At 41.4% G+C, this 20,067-nt stretch overlaps 1 protein-coding gene across 1 annotated transcript in view; it reads right to left on the bottom strand.

Moving 5' to 3' along the window:
- The window catches only part of LOC138833021 (ras GTPase-activating-like protein IQGAP2), a 258,468-nt gene that overhangs the window by 30,162 nt on the left and 208,239 nt on the right, over positions 1-20,067 (bottom strand). Inside the window, exons 23-30 of the mRNA XM_070031378.1 lie at positions 19,504-19,667; positions 17,368-17,592; positions 15,174-15,314; positions 14,574-14,658; positions 13,650-13,882; positions 11,479-11,611; positions 6,287-6,389; positions 5,126-5,267 (exon numbers count right to left, since the gene is read on the bottom strand). Of these exons, the coding sequence (XP_069887479.1) occupies positions 5,126-5,267; positions 6,287-6,389; positions 11,479-11,611; positions 13,650-13,882; positions 14,574-14,658; positions 15,174-15,314; positions 17,368-17,592; positions 19,504-19,667 (1,226 nt within the window). The remainder of the gene's footprint in view (positions 1-5,125; positions 5,268-6,286; positions 6,390-11,478; positions 11,612-13,649; positions 13,883-14,573; positions 14,659-15,173; positions 15,315-17,367; positions 17,593-19,503; positions 19,668-20,067) is intronic.

Below are 20,067 nucleotides of genomic sequence, written 5' to 3'. Positions count from 1 at the left end.
GGAAAAAGTCACAGGTTGGTTGTTGTTTTTTTTTTTTTTTTAGAAAACTTGTGGCTTTTAGAAAATGATATTAAATTTCTTTTGGAAAGCACAGTACTGAAAGGCACAGAACATTTCATTCTTCAGGAGGAAGTTAGCACTATCCAAGGCCCACTCCCTGCCCTGGTTAGTCACAGGACTTCTGGGAAACAATCCACTATCTGCTGTTACAAACAAGACAGAGACCTAAGAAGTTTAATGGCGAGACAGACACCTCACACTACTGTCTAGTGTTGTAGAACATAAGCCAAGTTCCTTTTCCACATAAGCAGCTGGTCACAAACCTCTGGTGACGGTCCATGACCACAGACTCTATCTTCCTACTTATGTTTTGGGACATGTGGAGATGAAACTTGGGACTTTGGCATGCTGAACATACTTTTTTTCACTCAGATTCAACTTCAGATCCCGACCTCCTCTTCCATCACCAAGAAGCCTCTGAGGTCCTTAAATGTTTAATATAATCTGCAGAATTCATAGTTTGGTTTACATTTTTGTTGCCAATGACCTTACAATGTGCTCCCCTCTGTACCCCAGTACACATCCCTCCTTATAGTCATGTCTGACAAGCACAAATCAATAGTATTGATCTGTGTCTGTTCAAATGTCGTGGTAGAGTATGGACTATGTATCAGTAAGAGGCTAATGTGAACCAAGAATCCTGACTTCCCTGAATGAGGCACTATTTAAAATCTAGAATTAAGACACTGAAATACACCAGGGATTTTCTTTAGCAGAGCTGTACTGTTATTTACTTATGTCTCTAAGTGAGACCGTGTGTCTCTTGAAAGATGTCCCCTGGCTTGGCCATTCCATGAATATGGCATCCATTAATGTGACACCATTATTAAACTCTGCCGGGTAGAATTCGAACCTTTCTCTGTCACCTGCACAACACTGAAGAGGAATCAGTGTTTGTAGCATCTCAGGAATCTCTTTTTTGAACATTCCAATGGCATTATTACATACTGTTTGCACTATACCTCAAGTGTCACTAAGCCAGTGAGTGCTCTTGCCAGCTTGAAACAGAATCAAGGAAATCTCTCTGGTAGGATAATGGATCGCTAAACTCAATCAGGAGAACATTCTTAAGAGATGACAACTTAAGCGCTTGAGCAGCTAAGTATGATTTATAAAAACCACAAGCATTACCCTCTATTTAAATACAAATACTTTGGTGGAAAAGCAAGCTCAATAAAGGCCTCTAGGATAACATATTTTGAGATGTCATAATTTCTAGTAAGAGAGATTTACAAGTGTATGGTTCTTTATAATTTATAAGATGCCCAGGCTTGTCACAGCCCTCGCTGCTGGTCTGCCGTATGGCTGGGCACATTGCTGGCTGGGTCATTTGCGGCATCTTTTGGCTGATATGTAATCCATGGAGCTACTATCCCATAGTATCCCATCGCTACCGCATTGGATTCTGTTTGTTTAGAACTGGGAAAGTGGTAGTAGCCCACACTGAAGCCCCAGTCCTTGGGGCTTGCACTCAGGGCCTGGGCACTGTCCCTGAACTTTCCAACTCAGGGCTGCTATTCCGCCACTTGAGCCATACCTCCTCTCTGGCTTTATGCTAATTAATTGAAGATAAGAGTCTCACAGACTTTCTTCAGATCACTACTCAGCCTCCTAAGCAGCTAGGATTATGGAAGTGAGCCACTGGCACTGGCTTGACTGAGGTTTGCTATTCCACAAAAATACAGAAAAGACCTTAATGTTCCCTCCAACTCGGACATGTGCCCTTCATGTCTATCACCCTTCTCAGTTGTTCACCTCTGACCTGGAAGGACACACTAGCATCAACAGTGCCACCATGTCCCTGCTGTAATCCTCATCCTTTATCCTAGTGTTCTTTTTTTTTTTTTTTTTTTTTTTTGCCAGTCGTGGAGCTTGAACTCAGAGCCTAGGCACCATCCCCGAACTTCTTTTGCTCAAGGCTAGCACTCTTCTACTTGAGCCACAGCACCATTTCCAGCTTTTTCTTTTTATGTAGTACTGAGGAACTGAACCCAGGGCTTCATGTATGCTAGGCAAGCACTCTACCACTAAGCCAAATTCACAGCCCTTTATCTTAGTATTCTTAGATGCAAAGAATAATGGCCTAGCCCTCAAGAACTGTGTGTTGCAAATGTTGGCTCTGGATGATTTAAGAGCAATGGTTTGAATGTGCTCCAGTTATTAGCTATGGAAGTTAACTCCATGTCCATAGCGTTACTGAAGGTATTATATGCATATTATAATAATTATAATAAGTGTAAGATAATAATCCACAGAAGAGGCAAAAATATTTGCAAATCATGTGTCTGATAAGGATAAAGTATCCTGAATGTATAAGGAGCTCTTAGAACCCAGAAACAGTAACAATAAAATCCTCCACTTAAATATAGGTAAAAATTTGAATAGATATTTCAACTAAAAAGGATATATAAATGGTCAGGAATCACATGTAGAGATACTTAACTGCACTAACAAACTAATTCCAAATTGAAGCCACAAAGAAACATTCCCTTATACTCATTGGAATGGCTACTTTTTTTTTTCTTTTTGGTATGTTCTGGGGCCTGAACTCTAGGCCTGGGCGCTGTCCCTCAGCTCTTCAACTCAAGGCTAGCACTCTACCACTTGAGCCACAGCTCCACTTCCAGCTTTTTCTGCTTACGTGGTGGGGAGGAATTGAGTGCAGGGCCTCATGCATGCAAGACAAGCTCTCTACCACTGACCCACCTTCCCAGCCCCTGGAATGGCTACTATTTGAAGAAAAAGAGGAAAGAAGGAAAGGAGGAAAGAAAGGAAGGAAATAACTGTCAAGGGGAATACAGAAGTCATACTTTGGTAGGGGAAAGGCAAAACAGTATAGCCACTATGGAAAATAGTTTTGTAGTTCCTCAAAAAGCTGAACACAGAATTCCCATATAACCCAGAATTCTACTCCCTGGCATATACCTGCAAACACCTGAAAACAGATATTCAAACAAACTTGTACCTAACTTGTACATAGCAGCACTATTCTATAGGCAATAGATGAAAACAATCCAAATATCCACCAGTGATTTCAAAGATAACCAAAGTACTGTATATTCATACAATGAAAGGGATCATAAAAAGGAACAAATTCATGAATCATACTACAATATGGAGAACTACTACACTGAATAAAAGTCAAACACCAAAGGCTGTGTATTACATGATTCTCATAATATATTACATGATTCTTATAATATGAATGTGGAACAAGTAAATTCAGAGACAGAAACTAGCCTAGTAGTTAGCAGAGGCTGAGAACAGGGAGGAGGAGGACTGAATGAACACTTGAGATGGTAAAAATTTTCTAAAACTAGACAGAGGTGATGATGCACAATACCGTGACTGTCCTAAATGCCTTTGAAGTGTGTACTTAAAAATGGTTGGAATACTAGATTTTGTGCTATGTTTATTTCACCAATATTAAAAAATCAACCCATTAGCTGGCTGCACATCATACGGTGACAGAAGGATTGGCTGTTGTGGGCAGCTAGCGCACCCTCGGTAGCAGAAGGGTGGCTACACAGGGCTGAGGCTGGTGTAAGCTCAGCAGGACAATGTGCCATGCTTTCCAGACAAAGTCAGCTCTTTACAACATGTCTGACTTTTATGATGTTGTTTTTAAGATGCAAGTTCCAAGAATTTGTGGAATCCTGGAGACTCCTGCTCAGAAATTAGTATGAATATGTAGGCCAGTCATATGATTTTAATATGTTAGACTACTCAAATGTAATTCTCATTACATTTGAGATTTAATGCAGTCAACTGCATTTAGCAAATAGCATTCAAATACTACATAAAGTCAATTAAGGGGAAACTTCTTCCCATCATCTCACAGGATAAATTTTATGAGATCATGGGGTCTAATTTCATTTGCATGACACCAACACCCAGTCTGGGTTTCCACTTACTTTGATAATTGGCCTGTTCAGAGGAAATTATGGAGTTCATTCATTTCACTCTTTTTCCTGCCCTGCCCTGAACTGTGTTTCAGAAAGTGCAATCTATCTTGGTAAACAGGGTTGGCAAAGAAAGGCTCTCGGCTCTGGGAGGCCATGGCTGTGGCTGGCTCTGTCTTGCAGCTGGGCCTCTTGCTGTGCCCTCTCTTCAGCTGGACCTCAGGCTGCAAGCACTGGGAGATAAGAGATTCCACTGGCCGGTGTCCAGCCTGGTCCCCATCCCAGAGCCTTAACATGTGGTAGGTGCTCAAATGAAGGACTCTTAGAAGATCTGAGCACAACCTAAACAAGCCTTGTAGAAACTTGGAGCCCAGCAGAACACACTGAAGAAGCTCTTTTTTTTTTTGGTATTTACGTGAGTGGTTGTGTATCTGGAAAAAGTCAAGTAGAGACGAATGTGGCCTACAGCACGTCAGTGGCAGGACCGCAAGCTCTTATAAACAAAACCACCTCCGTACTCAGGACATGTAGCCTGGAAGAAGTGTGTGAAATACTGTGCTCCCACACAGTTGTTCCCAGTGGTCCTCATTTCCCTCTCCAGAGTCCGCTCCAATATATAACTCCCGTTCCACACAGTTACATAGCCTCTCGTTGATAAATGACAGCATTTTGTATTCTTGTCTCAGTGTTTTCATGTATGGTGTGGGAACACTCACTGATCTCACTACTCTTTTCTGTAAGTCTAATGTGGGACATGCATGCAGCTAGGAAAAATATTGATTTAAGATGTGATTGCTTCGTTAGAAATCTTTGGGGACAGGAAATAGTATGTATGTAAACAAAGTCAAACACCTCTAGAATTAGTTTAATAGGAAAGAAGCCTGACAAATCAGATGGTGATATGTCTTGTCATGAGTATGAGCTTTTTCCCTGAATCAATCACTTCATTTCTTCCAGGAAGAAATCAAAATGTTTTGTGCAACACTAAAAATCAACACAGACTTGGTAGGCTAGCCTAATGCTTAGTTCTCTTCCAAACATCTATTGTTGTTTGGTTTGATATATGATGGATGGATGCAACGCATTTCCATATTCACTTTGCTTCAGCTTGCAAGGTTCAAGAGATACAATTGGAGACTGTACCCTTTAAGCCCCAAACTTACTTTATCATGAGGCTTCGGCTATCCACAGATTCACCATCTCCTAGGTCATATTTGCTGGTCAAGGAAAGGGAAATCTCAGTCTTGGAGAGTTGATTTAGTGTATTTTCCTTGTTAGGGTCGTTGGGGTCAATGGATCCTTCCCCTGTGGCAAAAAGCAAGCCATGGTGTTATTCTTTGCATCTCCCTCCCATGGTCATAGCATCAGCCATATAAGTCAGGGGCCCTGCAGAAGTCAGACATAGTAACTCCATGGTAGGCCATAGTCTGGGTAAAACTCACATCTGCAAAGAATGCAGACTTAAGAATATCTGAGTAACACGTTAAAATAACCTGGGACAGTGGGGGCAGGGAATGTGACGGAGGGGGTGAGATTGGTTGGAATACAGCATAAGCATGTGTGTAGATATAACAATAAAATTCCCCCACCCATATAACTAATATATTCTAACAAAAATTACATGAAATAGATATTCTAACTATGAGCAAATAACTAAAAGATAGCTGCTAATCAAAGAAACTGTTAGAAAACAGTGAAGAAGTCATTATGTTCTAACACATCTGTTCTTTTTTCTTTCTTGCTGGTTCTGAGGCCTTGTGCCCCCAGTTTAGCTTTTTTGCTCCAAGCTGGCACTCTACTACTTCCAACTTTCTGCCAGTTAGAGATAAAAGTCTCAAGCATTTGTCTATCTGATTTGGCTTTGAACCTCCATTCTCAGATCTGAGTCTCCTGAAAAGTTGCTAGGTTTGTTTAGGTGTGAACCACTGGTGCTTGGCTCTTTTTTTCTTTCTTACATTTATTTGATTTATTTTTTTGTGAAACAGATGGACAAATCTGTTTTGATGTGCCTAGAACTTACCTTCATGAATACCAAACTGTCTTATAGTCTAGGACAAATTATAGAATTTGGGGAGAAGGGCGCTGCGGGGGGGGGGGGGGGAGGCGGGTTGAACCTTGGGCCTTTGCACACGTTAAGCAGGTACTTTTCTTCTGAGTGACACCTAGCCCTGAGTTAACAATTCTTGGTAGAAGAAGGAGCACAGGGAGCTCTTATCCTTTCAGTAAGCCTAACAGTTAGATTCCACTTTTTCTTTTTATAATCTCAAATACAGAAACTATACAAGAGGCCAAAATGGTGAAGATTAGAAAGAACGAGCTCTCACCCAGAAAGGATTCTATGGTGGGCACGTCTCCCAGCGTCTCAAGCAGCTCATTGAGTGAGTCACTCTTCTCTGCAGCAATCACGTCCTGATGTTCCAACAGGAGCTGTACACAGAGGATAACACACACGTGCAGTCAGCCAGCTCCATTCCCAGCCTGCCAGACTCACGTACTGCCTCTTCTAGATTTCTAGCATTTTCTCTGGCTATTGTTTACACCTTAAGGACAAGTTGGACAATTATTAAAGCTTATGGATAGAGACACAATCTCAGTTCTATCTCAGAGGGAAATGTCTGCATCCAGGAACTGTAGTAATGAAGGCGTTCCTAGATCTTTTTCAGAAAGGTTTACACAATGATCATGTTGGTAAGATCTGCTAAGGTCCTGCCTTGTACACAGCTTGTGTGCTCCACACTACCTTCACAAAATCTACATTGAGACAGAAGGGTCTTGGCTAACACCAACAGCAAACTGGCAGGGTGTTTTCTCTTCCTCCTCCTCTTCCTCTCTTTCTTTCTTTTTTTTTCCCTGTGCTTATCTTTCTTTTCCATTCATAGCTGGTGCTCTGATACTTGAGCCATACTTCCAGTTGGCAATTTTCCTAATTTACTGGAGATATGAGTTTTGAGGACTTTCCTTCCCTGGTTGGCTTCTAATCTTGATTCTTAGATCTCAGCCTCCCAAGAAGCTAGGATTATAGGTGTAAGCCATCGGCACCTGGCTGAAAGGGTATTTTCGTATCACTTTAGTAATCAAATACTGAATTTTTTTAACAAAAAAAAATCCCACTCTTTACCTATTTTGTCATTCAACTCTGTTTGTGGGGCTTGAACTCAGGACTTGGATGTTGTCCTGAGCTTTTTTGCTTGCCACTAATGCTCTACTACCTGAGCCACAGTGTCACTTCCTGCTTTTTTGGTCTTTAACTGAGTCTTAATGACTTTCTTTCCCGGGCTGGCTTTGCACCTCAATCCTCAGATCTCAGCTTCTTGAGTAGCTTGAGTCTCTGAGCTCCTGGCTATTACTTGGCTTTGAAGATCTTACAGGAGATAAAAATGGCAGCACTGCCTTCATGGTTCCTTGTGGTGGGAACAGTGGGATGGGAAATGGCTTTCCAGAACCCACATGGCTACAAAGGCAATTATCTCTTTCCAGTCTTAGAGAAATGCTGTCACTCTTCAAGAGCAGCTACACTGCCAGGGAAAGCCAGCAAGGACAGCACAGCTTTTGTTTGCATTTCTAATTAGTTGAAACTATGTTTCTAAATTTCTGACATCCTGCCTGTAGGAGACTTATTTTAGTTGTTTTGAATCATAATATTATAATAATCATAGTTCTGAATTATAATGATAGTTAGTCCCATTTCCACTTTTTTTCCTTCCTTTCTTTCTTTCTTTCCTTTCTTTCTTTCCTTTCTTTTTCTTTCTTTCTTTCTTTCTTTCTTTCTTTCTTTCTTTCTTTCTTTCTTTCTTTCTCTCCTCCCCACCTCTCTTTAGTTGTTTGTGGGACTTGAACTCAGAGCCTGCATGCTCAGCTCTTAAGACTAACCCTCTACCACTTTGAGTCACAACTCTACTTTCAGTTTTTAGGTGGTTTAATTGGAGCTAAAAGTCTCACAGCCTTTCCTGCCTAGGCTGGTTTCAAACTATGAGCCTCAGATCTCAGCCTCCCTGAGTAGTTAGGATTAGAGGTGTGAGCTACCTGCACCTGGCCCCCTTTCCATTTTCAGTATTTCGTGATCTGGCCATTTCATCTCTAGATGTACAGATTTGTCAGCCGTAGAGACATTTGTGTATAAAGGTTACAACAGCATTATTCACAACAGCCAAGTGTCCATCAACAGATGGAAAAGGGTGGTATGTTCAACATGGCACAGTGACACACCTTCAAGGAGGATCATGAGGTCAGGCCAGCCTGAATTATATAGCAAGCTCTAGGCCAACCTGAGCCATATTCTTCTCAAGGGGGAAAAAAAGTACAAGATCCTTCAGTTGGTGGGGGGTATGGGTAAAAGGTAGTCTATATAATGTAATATTATTTAGCCTTAGGAAGAAAATTCTGATTCATGCTATATGAATTACTGAAGTAAAATAAACCAGTCACAAAAAGCCAAACACTGAATGCCTATGATTGTCCCAGGAAGTCTCTACAGTAGTCAAATTCATGCGAACAGACTTAGATGGAGTCTAGGAGTGAGCTCATGAGGAGGGACAGTTAATGGATACAGTTTCTTTGAGGATGGTAAAAATATTCTCAGAGTGAACAGTGCTAGTAATGGCCATAAAACTGTGACTATACTAAACATGGGGTGTCATACATTTTAAATGAGTGGACTTAATTCAGTTTTTCTGGTTAACTGGAAATGGAGTCTTGCTGACTTTTTCTGTTCCGGCTGGTTTTGAACTGCATTTCTCCAAATCTCCCCCTTGTTAGTATTATGCTCACCTTTGGTCCTCAGCTCCACCCGCACCTGGCCCTCCTCCCATTCCTGGAGTTCATGCCATACAGCTGATCCCTCCCTCCCTCCCTCTGCCCAGACCCACCTCACTTCCTACCCCTCAGACCCTCCTGCTACCTGGATGGGGACGGAGGCCATGTGCTCCTTCTTGGGGGAAATATGGCTCCTCTAATAAACCTTATAATAATCTTTCTCCTGTCTGCCTCTGCGTGGTCCCCTGGGTTGGATCCTCTTTCAACCCTCCTAAGAGAGCTATTATTACAGGAGTGAGCTTCCTACATTGACCTTTTATTATCTTAGGCTTTAAGATTATTGAAGTTTAGTGCTAAATTTTCTTACTAGTTCCCTGACATTTGCGGGGAGGGAGGAGGGAGGAAGGAAGAGAAAGAGAAAGAGAGGGAGAGATTCAGATGCAGGGTTTGAAATTAAGGGAGTAAAGACATCTAGTTATTCTGTATTAATTATACTTATGACATTTCTGCTTCCACACGGCAGGCTAATTTTATAGCATAACAAAGAATCTTCGTTTTAAATTAAAGAAATATGCATTGTTATTTTTAAAAAATTGGGATGAGTCAAAGAAAGGTGCTAACTGAAAACTACAAGTGACACAGAGGCACGGTCAGCTCTGCAGGCACAGACATAGGTTATTTTGGGGAGGGGAGAGGGAGATAAGTTAGAGACACAAACAAAATAAGCAGGCTGGGTAAAGTTTAGAGACAGTGCATCTGGCTGCTGTCTCTGGAAATGCTGGATGTATTTCAGGCAGGCAGCTTTCACCCTTCATTTTATGAATCAGAAAGCATTTCCTGTGAATGTCTCTGTAAAGAGCTGATGATGAAGTTTTACATGCTCACCAGAGAGCCTAAGGCCAGTCTATGGCCACAGGGTGTGTATGTGTGTGAGTGAGTGTAAATGTGGGTGTGTGTGTGCCTCCATCCCTAGACTGTAAACAGGAAGTTGTCCCATTATTTGCCCGCCCACACTACAGCTGCAACCACCAGCATACAAAGGGACTCCAGATTCATCACACGCTCTGTTTCCCAGAATTACATTCTGTTCTCAATTATTTTCAGCACAAGGGATCATCTATTTCTCCTTCAAGACTAGCAGTCTCCATGAACTCAATGAACATTTTCTCTCTATTCTCTATCAACAGGAACCTCTCACTCAGAACTTCTCACTACACTTTTTGGACGAGGATTTATCCTGAGCAAACATATAACAAAGATGTTTCTGTATTTGTTTGGGACAAAATAAACACATGGCTTACTACTCATTGTTAAAGAGTCTACTTCCCCACTTAAAAATAGTTTTCATAAATGGTACATAGTTGGACAGTTTTCTTCCATTTAAGCAATACTTATTGGGAACTTGATGCAAATGACATAGTTCCCCATTCCTGAGAAGGAAAAATCAAAACCAGATCCCATCTTGCCTCCAAACCCACATTCCCAAGCTTATAATAATGGTAGAACTTTGAAGTAGCCATTTTGCTATGTGTATTATCAGGACTTTGAGAGAGTAGGCATATATGCTTTATTCTCTAGCTGTCAGTACAATACAAACTATATTCAACTGAAGCTTCTAGAACTTTAATGTGCATCTGAAGTTCCTGGGGATCTTGCTAAAAGGTGGGCTCAGATTTAGAAGATCTCGGGGTACATTTATAAGCTCTTTCCAAGATTTAACTTTGACTAGCAAGGCTTGAAATTATCCTTAAAAAGGTTCCTTTAAAAAATATTCCAGTTCCAACTGGACTTAGTTTTTGAATACCGAAATCCCTCAAAGATCTGGCTTCTGTCTTTACGTAATTGCAAAGCTGTCTCTGGGCTGCCCATTCTCTCCCAGTGCCCCACTGAGTGCTGACGGTTGCTGAGAAGCAGACAGAGACATGACAGACCACAGACAGTCAAACTGCTGCTTCTAAGAAAAAGGGCTTTCTAGAACAATGGCAGGCTGAGCTCTGTGGGGGTTTCTTATCTTCTCTGAGCAGCTGGATGTCCACCTCTCTCCATACTGCTCAGCCTTTCAGCCAACATATCAACTTTCTTGTTTGTGAGAGGGGTTTTCTTAATGTTTTAAGAGTCAAGATTGTCTCTTAAATTCTTTTCTTTTCTTCTTTGTCAGTCTTGGGGCTTGAACTCTGGGTCTGGGTGCTGTCCCTCAGCTCTTCAGCTCAAGGTGAGCGCTCTACTACTTGAGCCACAGCACCACTTCCAGTTTTCTGAGTAGTTTATTGGCGATCAAAGTCTCATGGACTTTCCTGCCTGGGCTGGCTTTGAACCGCTATGCTCAGATCTCAGCTTCCTGAGTAGCTAGGATTACAGGTATGAGCCACCAGTACCCACCTCTCTCTTAAATTCTAAGAATATGTCCACCACCACCTGTATACCATAAGTCCTGCATTATTTTTTTGTGTGTGTGCAGTCCTGGGTCTTGGACTCAGGGCATGGACATTGTCAATGAGCTTTTTTGCTCAAGGTTAACATTCTACCATTTGAGTCAACAGCTCCATTTTTGGCTTTTTTTGGAGGGCCAATGGAGATAAAAGTCTCATGGACTTTGCTGCCCAGGCTAGCTTCAAACTACTATTTCTCAGCTCTCAGACTCCTGAGTAACAAGGATTACTGGTATGAACCACCAGCACTTGGCTTCTATGTCCTGTATATTTTTTTAAGTGAGCACATGTGTAAAGCATGGGTCTGTAGCTGACCCTTCCCCAGTCCAACTTACTGAATGCGTACTGATGATTTCTTCAATGGAAATATAAATGACTGGTTTGCTGACTGTCACCAAGTCTGTGTATTTGTCCATATTAAACTTTTCTTCTGGTTCAAGGACATCACATGCTTCTTTGAAATATTTCCTAGTATAAAGGGAGGAAAAGTGTTAATATGGAGTCAAATATGTGAGTTAAATAGCTTTATTAAAATAGGGTGTTTTGAATGATGGCTAGTACTTGGTTTTCTATTCAATATCTTGAAGGGAATTGCTACAACTCCTAGCCAGGCTAGCTCCTGACTGCAGGAGCTTTTCAGCATGTATGGACATGCCTTAAACAGGATTGGATTCCTTCCTTCCTCTCTCTGAATGCATATGTGCTAGGGATCAAATCAGAGTTTTGTGCATGCTAAGCACATGTTTTATCACTGGTCTCTATCTCCAGCCCTGAACTAATAATTCTTGATTTGAGTCTGATGTCTCTGTAAAAGAATACAATCTCAGAAGCAATCCATCAAATATGGTTAAATGGTAAGATGTGGGATCTGTGTCACCCTTCAGAACATCTGTTACCAGTGTGAGAAAAATGGAGTTTAGTATACTGAATTCCTCTCTTTTCTTCATCTTCCTTTTGTTTTAGAGGCACTGCCTTGCCCGGCAGGCACTCTGCCAACGAGCCACACCTCCAAGCCCTTTTTTGCACTAGTTAATTTTGAGACAGAATCTCTCTCTTTCTAGCTTCCATCACCCTGGTGGATTATGTGCCTGAGTTTCAACTAGCCTGTGTGTGTGTGTGTGTGTGTGTGTGTGTGTGTGTGTGTGTGTGTGTGTGTGTGTGTGTGTGTGTGTGTGTGTGTGTGTGTGTGTGTGTGTGTGTGTGTGTGTGTGTGTGTGTGTGTGTGTGTGTGCGCGCGTGCGCGCGCGCACCAGTCTTGAGGCTTGACCTCAGGGCCTGAGTTTTTTTTGGGGATGGTTAATTGGGAATAAAAGTCTCGTGAGCTTTCCTGCCCAAGCTGGCTTCAAACTGCAATCATCAGACTCCAATGTAGCTAGGATTACAGCTGTAAGCCACTGGCCCAACCAGGCTCAAAATAGGCTCAACCAGCCTATTTTACCCTTGTTATCATAGCTGGGATGACAGATAACGTGCCATCATGTCCACCTTCTTCCACTGAGTTGGAAGTCTGGTCTGGAAATTCAGTCCTCCCAATCTCAGCCTCCTACTTTGCTAGAATAATAGGCATATGCTACAATACTCAGTGAGAAGAGCTGAAGTTAGCATTTTGAGAAGTTAGAACTTTCTGTGGTAGGTGTAGTTGGTGTAACTCATTCATAAAAGGATACAAATTGGATAGAGATGATGATCATGAACTCTTTACATTGATTGTTAAAGTCGCTAAACCAGAGGAAACTGAAGAATGGGAAATAAAGTTTCCAAGTTGGGATGAAAGAGGCCAAACATGTCAGGTTTCTATGGTCTATCACAGACAGACAAGAGCCCAGATACAAAGTGAAGGTGTCTACCAGAAAACTTTGAGATAAGCAAGCCTTTCTTGTCTGCATGGAATCATCAGAAAGAGAAATCATTGGAATGAGAAATAAAGTCAACAGAATGAAATCTTATGATTAAGAAAGCGTGAGAACAGGGCAACAGCACATATTCACACAAGCTCATCCACAACATCCACAAATATAGAACTGGGGTTTTCCCAACCTCTCAACACAAAACTCTTCATTTCCTACCATTGTTTGTCGTAGATACGGAAAATTCTTCCCAACTGGAAAACAACTCCCCCCCCCCTTAAGTTACCCTTCTTTATAAGGTTAACAAAGCAGAAATCAGCTATTTTGAGCATTCCATCCTGAGCACTCTACGTCAGTGGCATAGCAGGAAGAGCCCACATTTCATTCTGTCAGTACAACATGGAATAAGATAGAAGGCTCAGCAGAGCAGGAGAGGTGGATGGGGACGCCAGGCACCAGCAACCTGGCCAGACCTTCCTTCTCTTTCCTGCAATGACAACGTCTAGAAGAATTGTACATAGCCAGCTGGTGTTCCTATAGTCACTTTACCCTCTGCCCCCCACTTCAGCTCTGGGTATAGAACACACATTTGTGTGTCTAGCTTCTTACAGGTTTTTTTTTTTTTTTTTTTTTTTTTTAGCATGAATGGACCTCCTCACCTGAATTTCTGGTATGTCTCTGATAAATAATGGTTCATAGATGAGAGGTGCTCATTTTCTCCCTCAAACAGCTTGTTAGAGGCTGCATGCTGAAGCACCTTGGCTACGGACCCCAAGTTTCTCCTCTGGTCGGAGTTGATCTGCCCTCCAGCTGTCATGTCAATGATGTCAAAGCCATCCGGAGCCACGATGGCTGGGTTCATGTACCGGTAGTACAGGAGGTTTCCAACAATCTGACAGATGCACAAGGAAAAGGGAGAAAACTTGAATTCATTTTTTTCCTTCCTGAACACATATATTCATTTACATTTCCCAAGAGAAAGTGGGGCATTTTCTGATTTTTTTTTGGGCGGGGGAGGGTATGGTACTGGGACCTCCTGTTCTCACTACTGCTTGAGCCACATCCCCACTTTTGGCTTTTCTGCTGGTTAATTGGACATAACTGTCTCTTAGATGTGTCTGCCTGTGCTAGCTTTGAATGATCTTCAGATCTTTGCCTCCTGAATAGCTAGTATTGCAGGTGTGAGCCGCTTGGTACCTGGACTGATCTGAATTTTAACAAAGCATTAGGTAAAGGCAATGAAAACATGCTAATAAGAAATTATTTTTGATTAAAATGACTGCCTCCAAAATGCACTAAAAGAATTGCAAGAATGTCTAAGATTTCCAAATTAACTTCCGCCTAATGAATAATATTTTCTAATCTATTTTTTATTATTATAAAGGTGGTGTACAGAGGGGTTACAGTTGTGTAAGTCAGGTAATGAGTACATACATAATCTTGACAGTCAGAAATAGAAGACCTGTAGCTGCTTATCAATGATCAGACATGGGGGGGAAATGCTTATGAAATGGTCTGTTGGCAATTTTGGCTCAGACCCCCAGGGAGAAGCTGTGGCGAGATTACCCTTGAAAAAAATCTACCTTTAATAGCTCATCTTCTGTTGCATCAGGAAATTTCTCATGGATCGAATTCTTCAGTACTTTGGCTATATACCTCAATCCATAACTACATGTAAAACAGATGACAAAAGAAAATCATGGAAAATGGCTAAGTGAGGGAGAAACACACCACAAATATTCCAGAGTCAGTAATAGCTGAGCAGTTTCCCTAAAAATTCAACGCAAAATGAGATGGGGATGGAATCACAGAACTTCCACTGATGATAACACCTGAGTACTGTTGGTGGCTACAACCAAAGTATTGCTCCTTCTTCTGCGAGTAATTATGCATTTAAGAAGTTAAGCGTAGGCCATCTTGGTGGTGTTTGTTTTTCGAAAGTTTCCATACATAGCCCAGGTTGGGGATAGAACCCTCTACATAGCCCAGGCTGGCCTTGAACTTATATCTCTGTCTTAGTCTCTTGAGCACTAGGATTACAGGTGTGCCCCACCAACACCTGGCTAAAGGCCCTCTTTTACAATAGCAAATACAGTCTGAAGGAAGATTCCTGTCTTCATACCACAGCTAACTTCCAAGAACTTCCAGAAACTAATGTTAAAATTGCTACAAACCCAACTTACGGCAATAGATCAAGAGAAGAAATAATAGAGTTCAAGACTTTGTCAGTGACCCTTCTCAGGTTCTCAGTGGATGTGTCCAGTTTATTTTTCACTTCTGGGTATGTTAGAGCTTGTTCTGTGGTTACATCATAAGGCAGCTTGCTGAAAACACAACAAGGGGTTTACATTAACTGAAGGCTGAGGTATGAGCACTGTGTTCTAGTGTGGACTCTATAGTCAAGCTATAGTGAACAGAAAGGAGCTTTTGCTAAGTGAAAAATAAAAGGTAGGGTATGTCATTTCTCCCTTCTCCCTCCATCTTTTCCTCCCTATCCTTCCCTTAGGAGTTCTATGAGTTAAATCCCAGGCCTGTGCATGCTAGGCAAGTGCTTTACACCATTGAGGTACACCTCTAATCCCTTTCTTTTCTTAAATAATAAAAAGAAAACAGGGCCTATGGCTCATGTCTGTAATCCTAGGTTGAGATCTGAGTGTCAAGGTTTAATGTCAGTCCAGGGAGGAAAGTCTATGAGACTCATCTCCAACTACCCACCAAAAAGCCATAAGTAGAACTGCAGTTCAAGTGGTAGAGCACCAGCCTTCAGTGAAAAAATCTAAGGAACAAAATGCCCAGGGGTCCTGAATTCAAACCCCAGTACTGGCATCCAAAAAAAAAAAATCAAATGCAGAGACAACTAATTCTCATAGCTCATTACATAACTTTCTAAGGCTTCATCCACAATGCAATCTGTGCACATATACATTGCATTACAGATCCTATGGACATGCATGTACACATGACCAATGAGACAGGGTCTCATTATGTATCTCAGGCTGGCCTCAAATTCATAATTCTCCTGTCTCTTCTCCCCAAATTGCTGGTATTATAGGCATACAACACCATGCCTAGACACAGGACCAATTTTATTTTGAAAAGAAAATGGGCTATTGGACCTTGCTGCATTTGAAAAAATAAATCATGAACATAATTTCTGTGCCAATAAATGCCGGTGCAACCATTCCAAATAGTCATACTCTATTATGTGCTCTGTAAACATTTACTTAATCCTTGAAAGCTAAATATTTGCCTTTTCACTATTACAAACAGTCCTATAATGTCCACCCACACAGTTCTTGCAGCATATCTGATTTTTTTTTTCACAAGATAACTTTTTGCAGGAACTCAAAAGTTAGAATTAGTTAGGTACAAAAACTACCACCCAGAATGAGTCCATCCTACCTGGATTATGGCTATACAAGTAGAATGTACTCACTGGGTAATTAAACAAGATTTTTGGCAAGTGAGAGAAAGTGTAAGCTGGGCGCTGGTGGCTCATACCTGCAATCCCAACTACTCAGGAGGCTGAGATACGAAGAGTCCGGTTCAAAGCCAGCCCAGGCAGACAAATCTGAGAGACTTTTATCACCAATTAACCAGCAAAACCTTGAGTGAAAAAGCCAACCAAAAGTGGTAGGCCTTGTGTTAAGCCCCAATCTCAGCAGGAAAAAAAAAAAGAATAAAGAATAAAGAAAGGACAAGAATTACAGAATTTGAAGTACTGGAAAATATGATTTGAAAATATGATTTTGCATCATGATGACTAACAGTCTAAAATGTGATATGCACATTAAAAACAGATTGTTCTTTTTCTTTTGGTGTCAGTCCTGGGGCTTGAACTCAAGGCTTGAGGCTGTCCCTGAGTTTTTTGTGCTCAAGGCTAGCACTCTACCGTTTGAGCCACAGCTCGATTTCTAGCTTTTTTGGTGATTCATTGGAGATAAGAGTCTCACAGACTTCCCTGGGTGGGCTGGCTTTGAACCTTGATCCTCACGTCTCAGCCACATGAGTAGCAGAAGTTATTGATAAGCCACTGGCACCAGGCAAAAGAGATTTTTTTTTTTATTGGTTGTGAGGTTTGAACTCAGGGCCTAGTTTTGAGTGGTTAAGTGGAAATAAGAGTCTCATGGATTTTCCTGTCCAGGCTGGTTTCCAACCGTGATCCTCAGATCTGTCTCTTAAGTAGCTACGATTACAGGTGTGAGCCATACTGGTACCTGGCCAAAAACAACAACAACAAAAATCCAAGAACAGATTTTTTTTTTCCTTAAAAGAGTTTTAAGAATATATACAAATAGACATGATTATAAAACATAATTAAAAAACAAAGCAAAATGAAAACCATAATTGAAAATCGCTGTCTTCTGACATGGTTACCTGGCCTCTCCTGTCTGTGTTTCCAGCTGGTTCACCCATGCCTTGTACACCTCTACGGGGTTGGTGTTGATGATCAGGGCCTTGTCATCAATGATCTCCTTCACCACTGGAGCCAGGAGCTGGCGCAGTGTGTTCTGACCCCGGGCGCCTCTGTTGAAACTGACAACCATCTTGATGACTGTAGGGTTGCCAGTGACTATTTCTTGTACCTGGTCCACCTTTGATCTAAAAAAGCCCAGCCAAAACCAAAAACCAAACAACAACAAAACAAACACAAACAACAGACAGAAAACAACATGGTTTGTTTCTGTGGATAGTTTTAAATACCATTTCCTCTTCCTGCTGGCAATAATTTTGTCGAATTATATATTTTACTTTGTGAAGGTGTGATTTTGATTTTTTTTTTTCCCCAGCTCGTAGGGCTTGAACTCTGGGCCTGAGCAATGTTCCTGAGCTTTTGTACTCAAGGCCAGCACTTTACCACCTGAGCCACAGCTCCATTACCAGCTTTTTGTGGTTAATTGTAGAAAATAGTCTCATGAACTTTCCTGGCTTCAAACCTGCAACCCTCAGCTCTCAGCCTCCTGAGTAGCAAGGATTACAGGCCTGAGTCACTGGCACCCCCACGCCCCCACTTGATTTCCATCATTTTTAAAGCATCTGTTTCTTATGTAAACAATTTAAGGATTTCAATTACCTTCTGCCTCTGTTTCCATCTAGAAGATAAAAATGACTGAAAATGGAGCAAATTTAACACTACCAGGTGTTAACTATTAATGTACTGAACCTCCTCTAGTTGCCCCATTTCAGACATAACTTTCTGAACTGCCTCCACATCTTTTGATCCTGCCCTGGGATTCAGCCACAGCTCATGGCTGAGTTGCTATTGATCCCTATATCTGACACTTATGGCTTCTTGCCTGTACAAGAGGACCCCTTGTCTCCTGGGGAACCCCTGTCCTTCCTCTCTCTCGGCCACTCTCACCCCTTCAACTTCCTTTCCCTTCAGTGTCTGGCAGTGTCTGACAGCGCTGACAGCCCTATTCTAGTACTTATCTTACCGAGACATTCCTTTTTATTTCCTTTGCTGGCTCCCTTTCCACTTTTAAATTCGGTTTTCTTTTCCCTTTTGACTAATTCATACAATTAGTAAGTAGATAGGGTGAAATCAGTGGTTCAATAAAACAATAGCTGACCCATCAAAATCCTGTCATACCCATATTCTTTGCTCAGACCCCCACTCACTAGATACGGTCTCATTGAGACCGGTCCTCTGCTCTTAATTTTCCTTTCTCTCTTTCTTCCTTTTTCTCTTTTTCTTCCATTTCTTTTTTCCTCTTTCCTTTCCTCCATCTCCTTTCTTTCTCTCCTTCCTATATCTCCTAGCTATAGCTCAAGGTTTTGGGCCAATCAGCCTTTCTCTTTCACTTTAGCCAGTTGGAAGCTTTCTTTCCACTGGTTCAATCTACTCCATCTGCTCATGATAATACAGCAGAGTTTTACAACTTCTCCTGAGTCAGGCATGGCTCCAGCCCTGGCTTGGAGATACACCAAGGGTGCCATGCCTGGTTCACATGCTTCCGAAGCCTGAGGAACAAGCAGAGTCTATGACTCAGGAAATCTGGAAGGCGAGGAAGGTCCACCTCAGCTTAGGACATTTCTCATGCCCTTTTGAAGGGCCCATTATTTAGCCATCTTCATTTTTTACAAAACAATAATAGATTCAGAAAATAAATGAACAAAGGTAGCCAAAGTTCTAGTAAGAAGGGAAAACCAATTCAGACAGACAGCATGATCTCTATCCACTTAGACGTAGCTTTTTTTTTTAACTCAGAGAATTTTAGTACATTTTCTTCACTGATTTTCAGTAAGCTTCATGCTTCCAGTTTTGCTGATATAGAACAGAAAAGCTTAAGTGCACCCCAGAAAAGGGTTCACTGGTGGGCAGAAAGTGTAGCTGAATATAGCTCTAAAAAGTGGAAATCTGACAATTCAGAGTGCATTTTATTCTTAGGAAATCTGATAGGTTTAATTATGCACAATAATTTCAAAGTTACTTTAGTAAACCTGAACTAGCCACCCTTAGTGAAAATGACCTACACATCGGTATTTTTATACACCTACTTATATACGTACTTTATTTCTTCCTCCAGAGCAGCTTTAAAAAGCTTGAGGAGTAGGTACTCTTCTCGCTGATTAGAGGCGTAATTGTACAGTGTGAAAATAACAGTGTCCATAAATTTAGTCGACTTGTTCTGTGGCATTTGGAAAATCAGCTTAGCCAGGTATAAAGGGTTGGTCTAAAAGGAAAGATGGAAGAAAAAAAAATATCCCCCCCGCAAGCTACATGTTAATACTTTATAGAAACAGAAAGTAGTAATTGTCTTCAATGACTTGTGTCATTAAAAGCATAGAGATTAACATATGGAATATAAGACTTTCAAAAGTATTGGCTAATATTGTACAGATAGCTCTATTTAAGTATTACACATTCTCTGGCATATTTCCTAGAATATACAATAATCATCTATATACTTTATATGGTGAACCCTTTGGAGTCACACATTCATCTTCACTGTAGAGATGCAGAAGACAGGTAGGTGAGCTCACCGAACTCCGTATCCAAAGAGACCAGCAAAAGTGGACGAAAGGCACAGCTACATAGACTGGTCCAGTATTGATGAAGAGGAAAAACATATA

The sequence above is a fragment of the Dipodomys merriami genome, unplaced genomic scaffold, assembly GCF_024711535.1.
Source record: "Dipodomys merriami isolate MVZ:Mamm:240054 unplaced genomic scaffold, mDipMer1.0.p SCAF_20, whole genome shotgun sequence".
NCBI lineage: Eukaryota > Metazoa > Chordata > Mammalia > Rodentia > Heteromyidae > Dipodomys > Dipodomys merriami.
The sequence above is the reverse complement of the archived record's forward strand: the minus strand, read 5'-3'. Positions and strand labels throughout refer to the sequence as shown.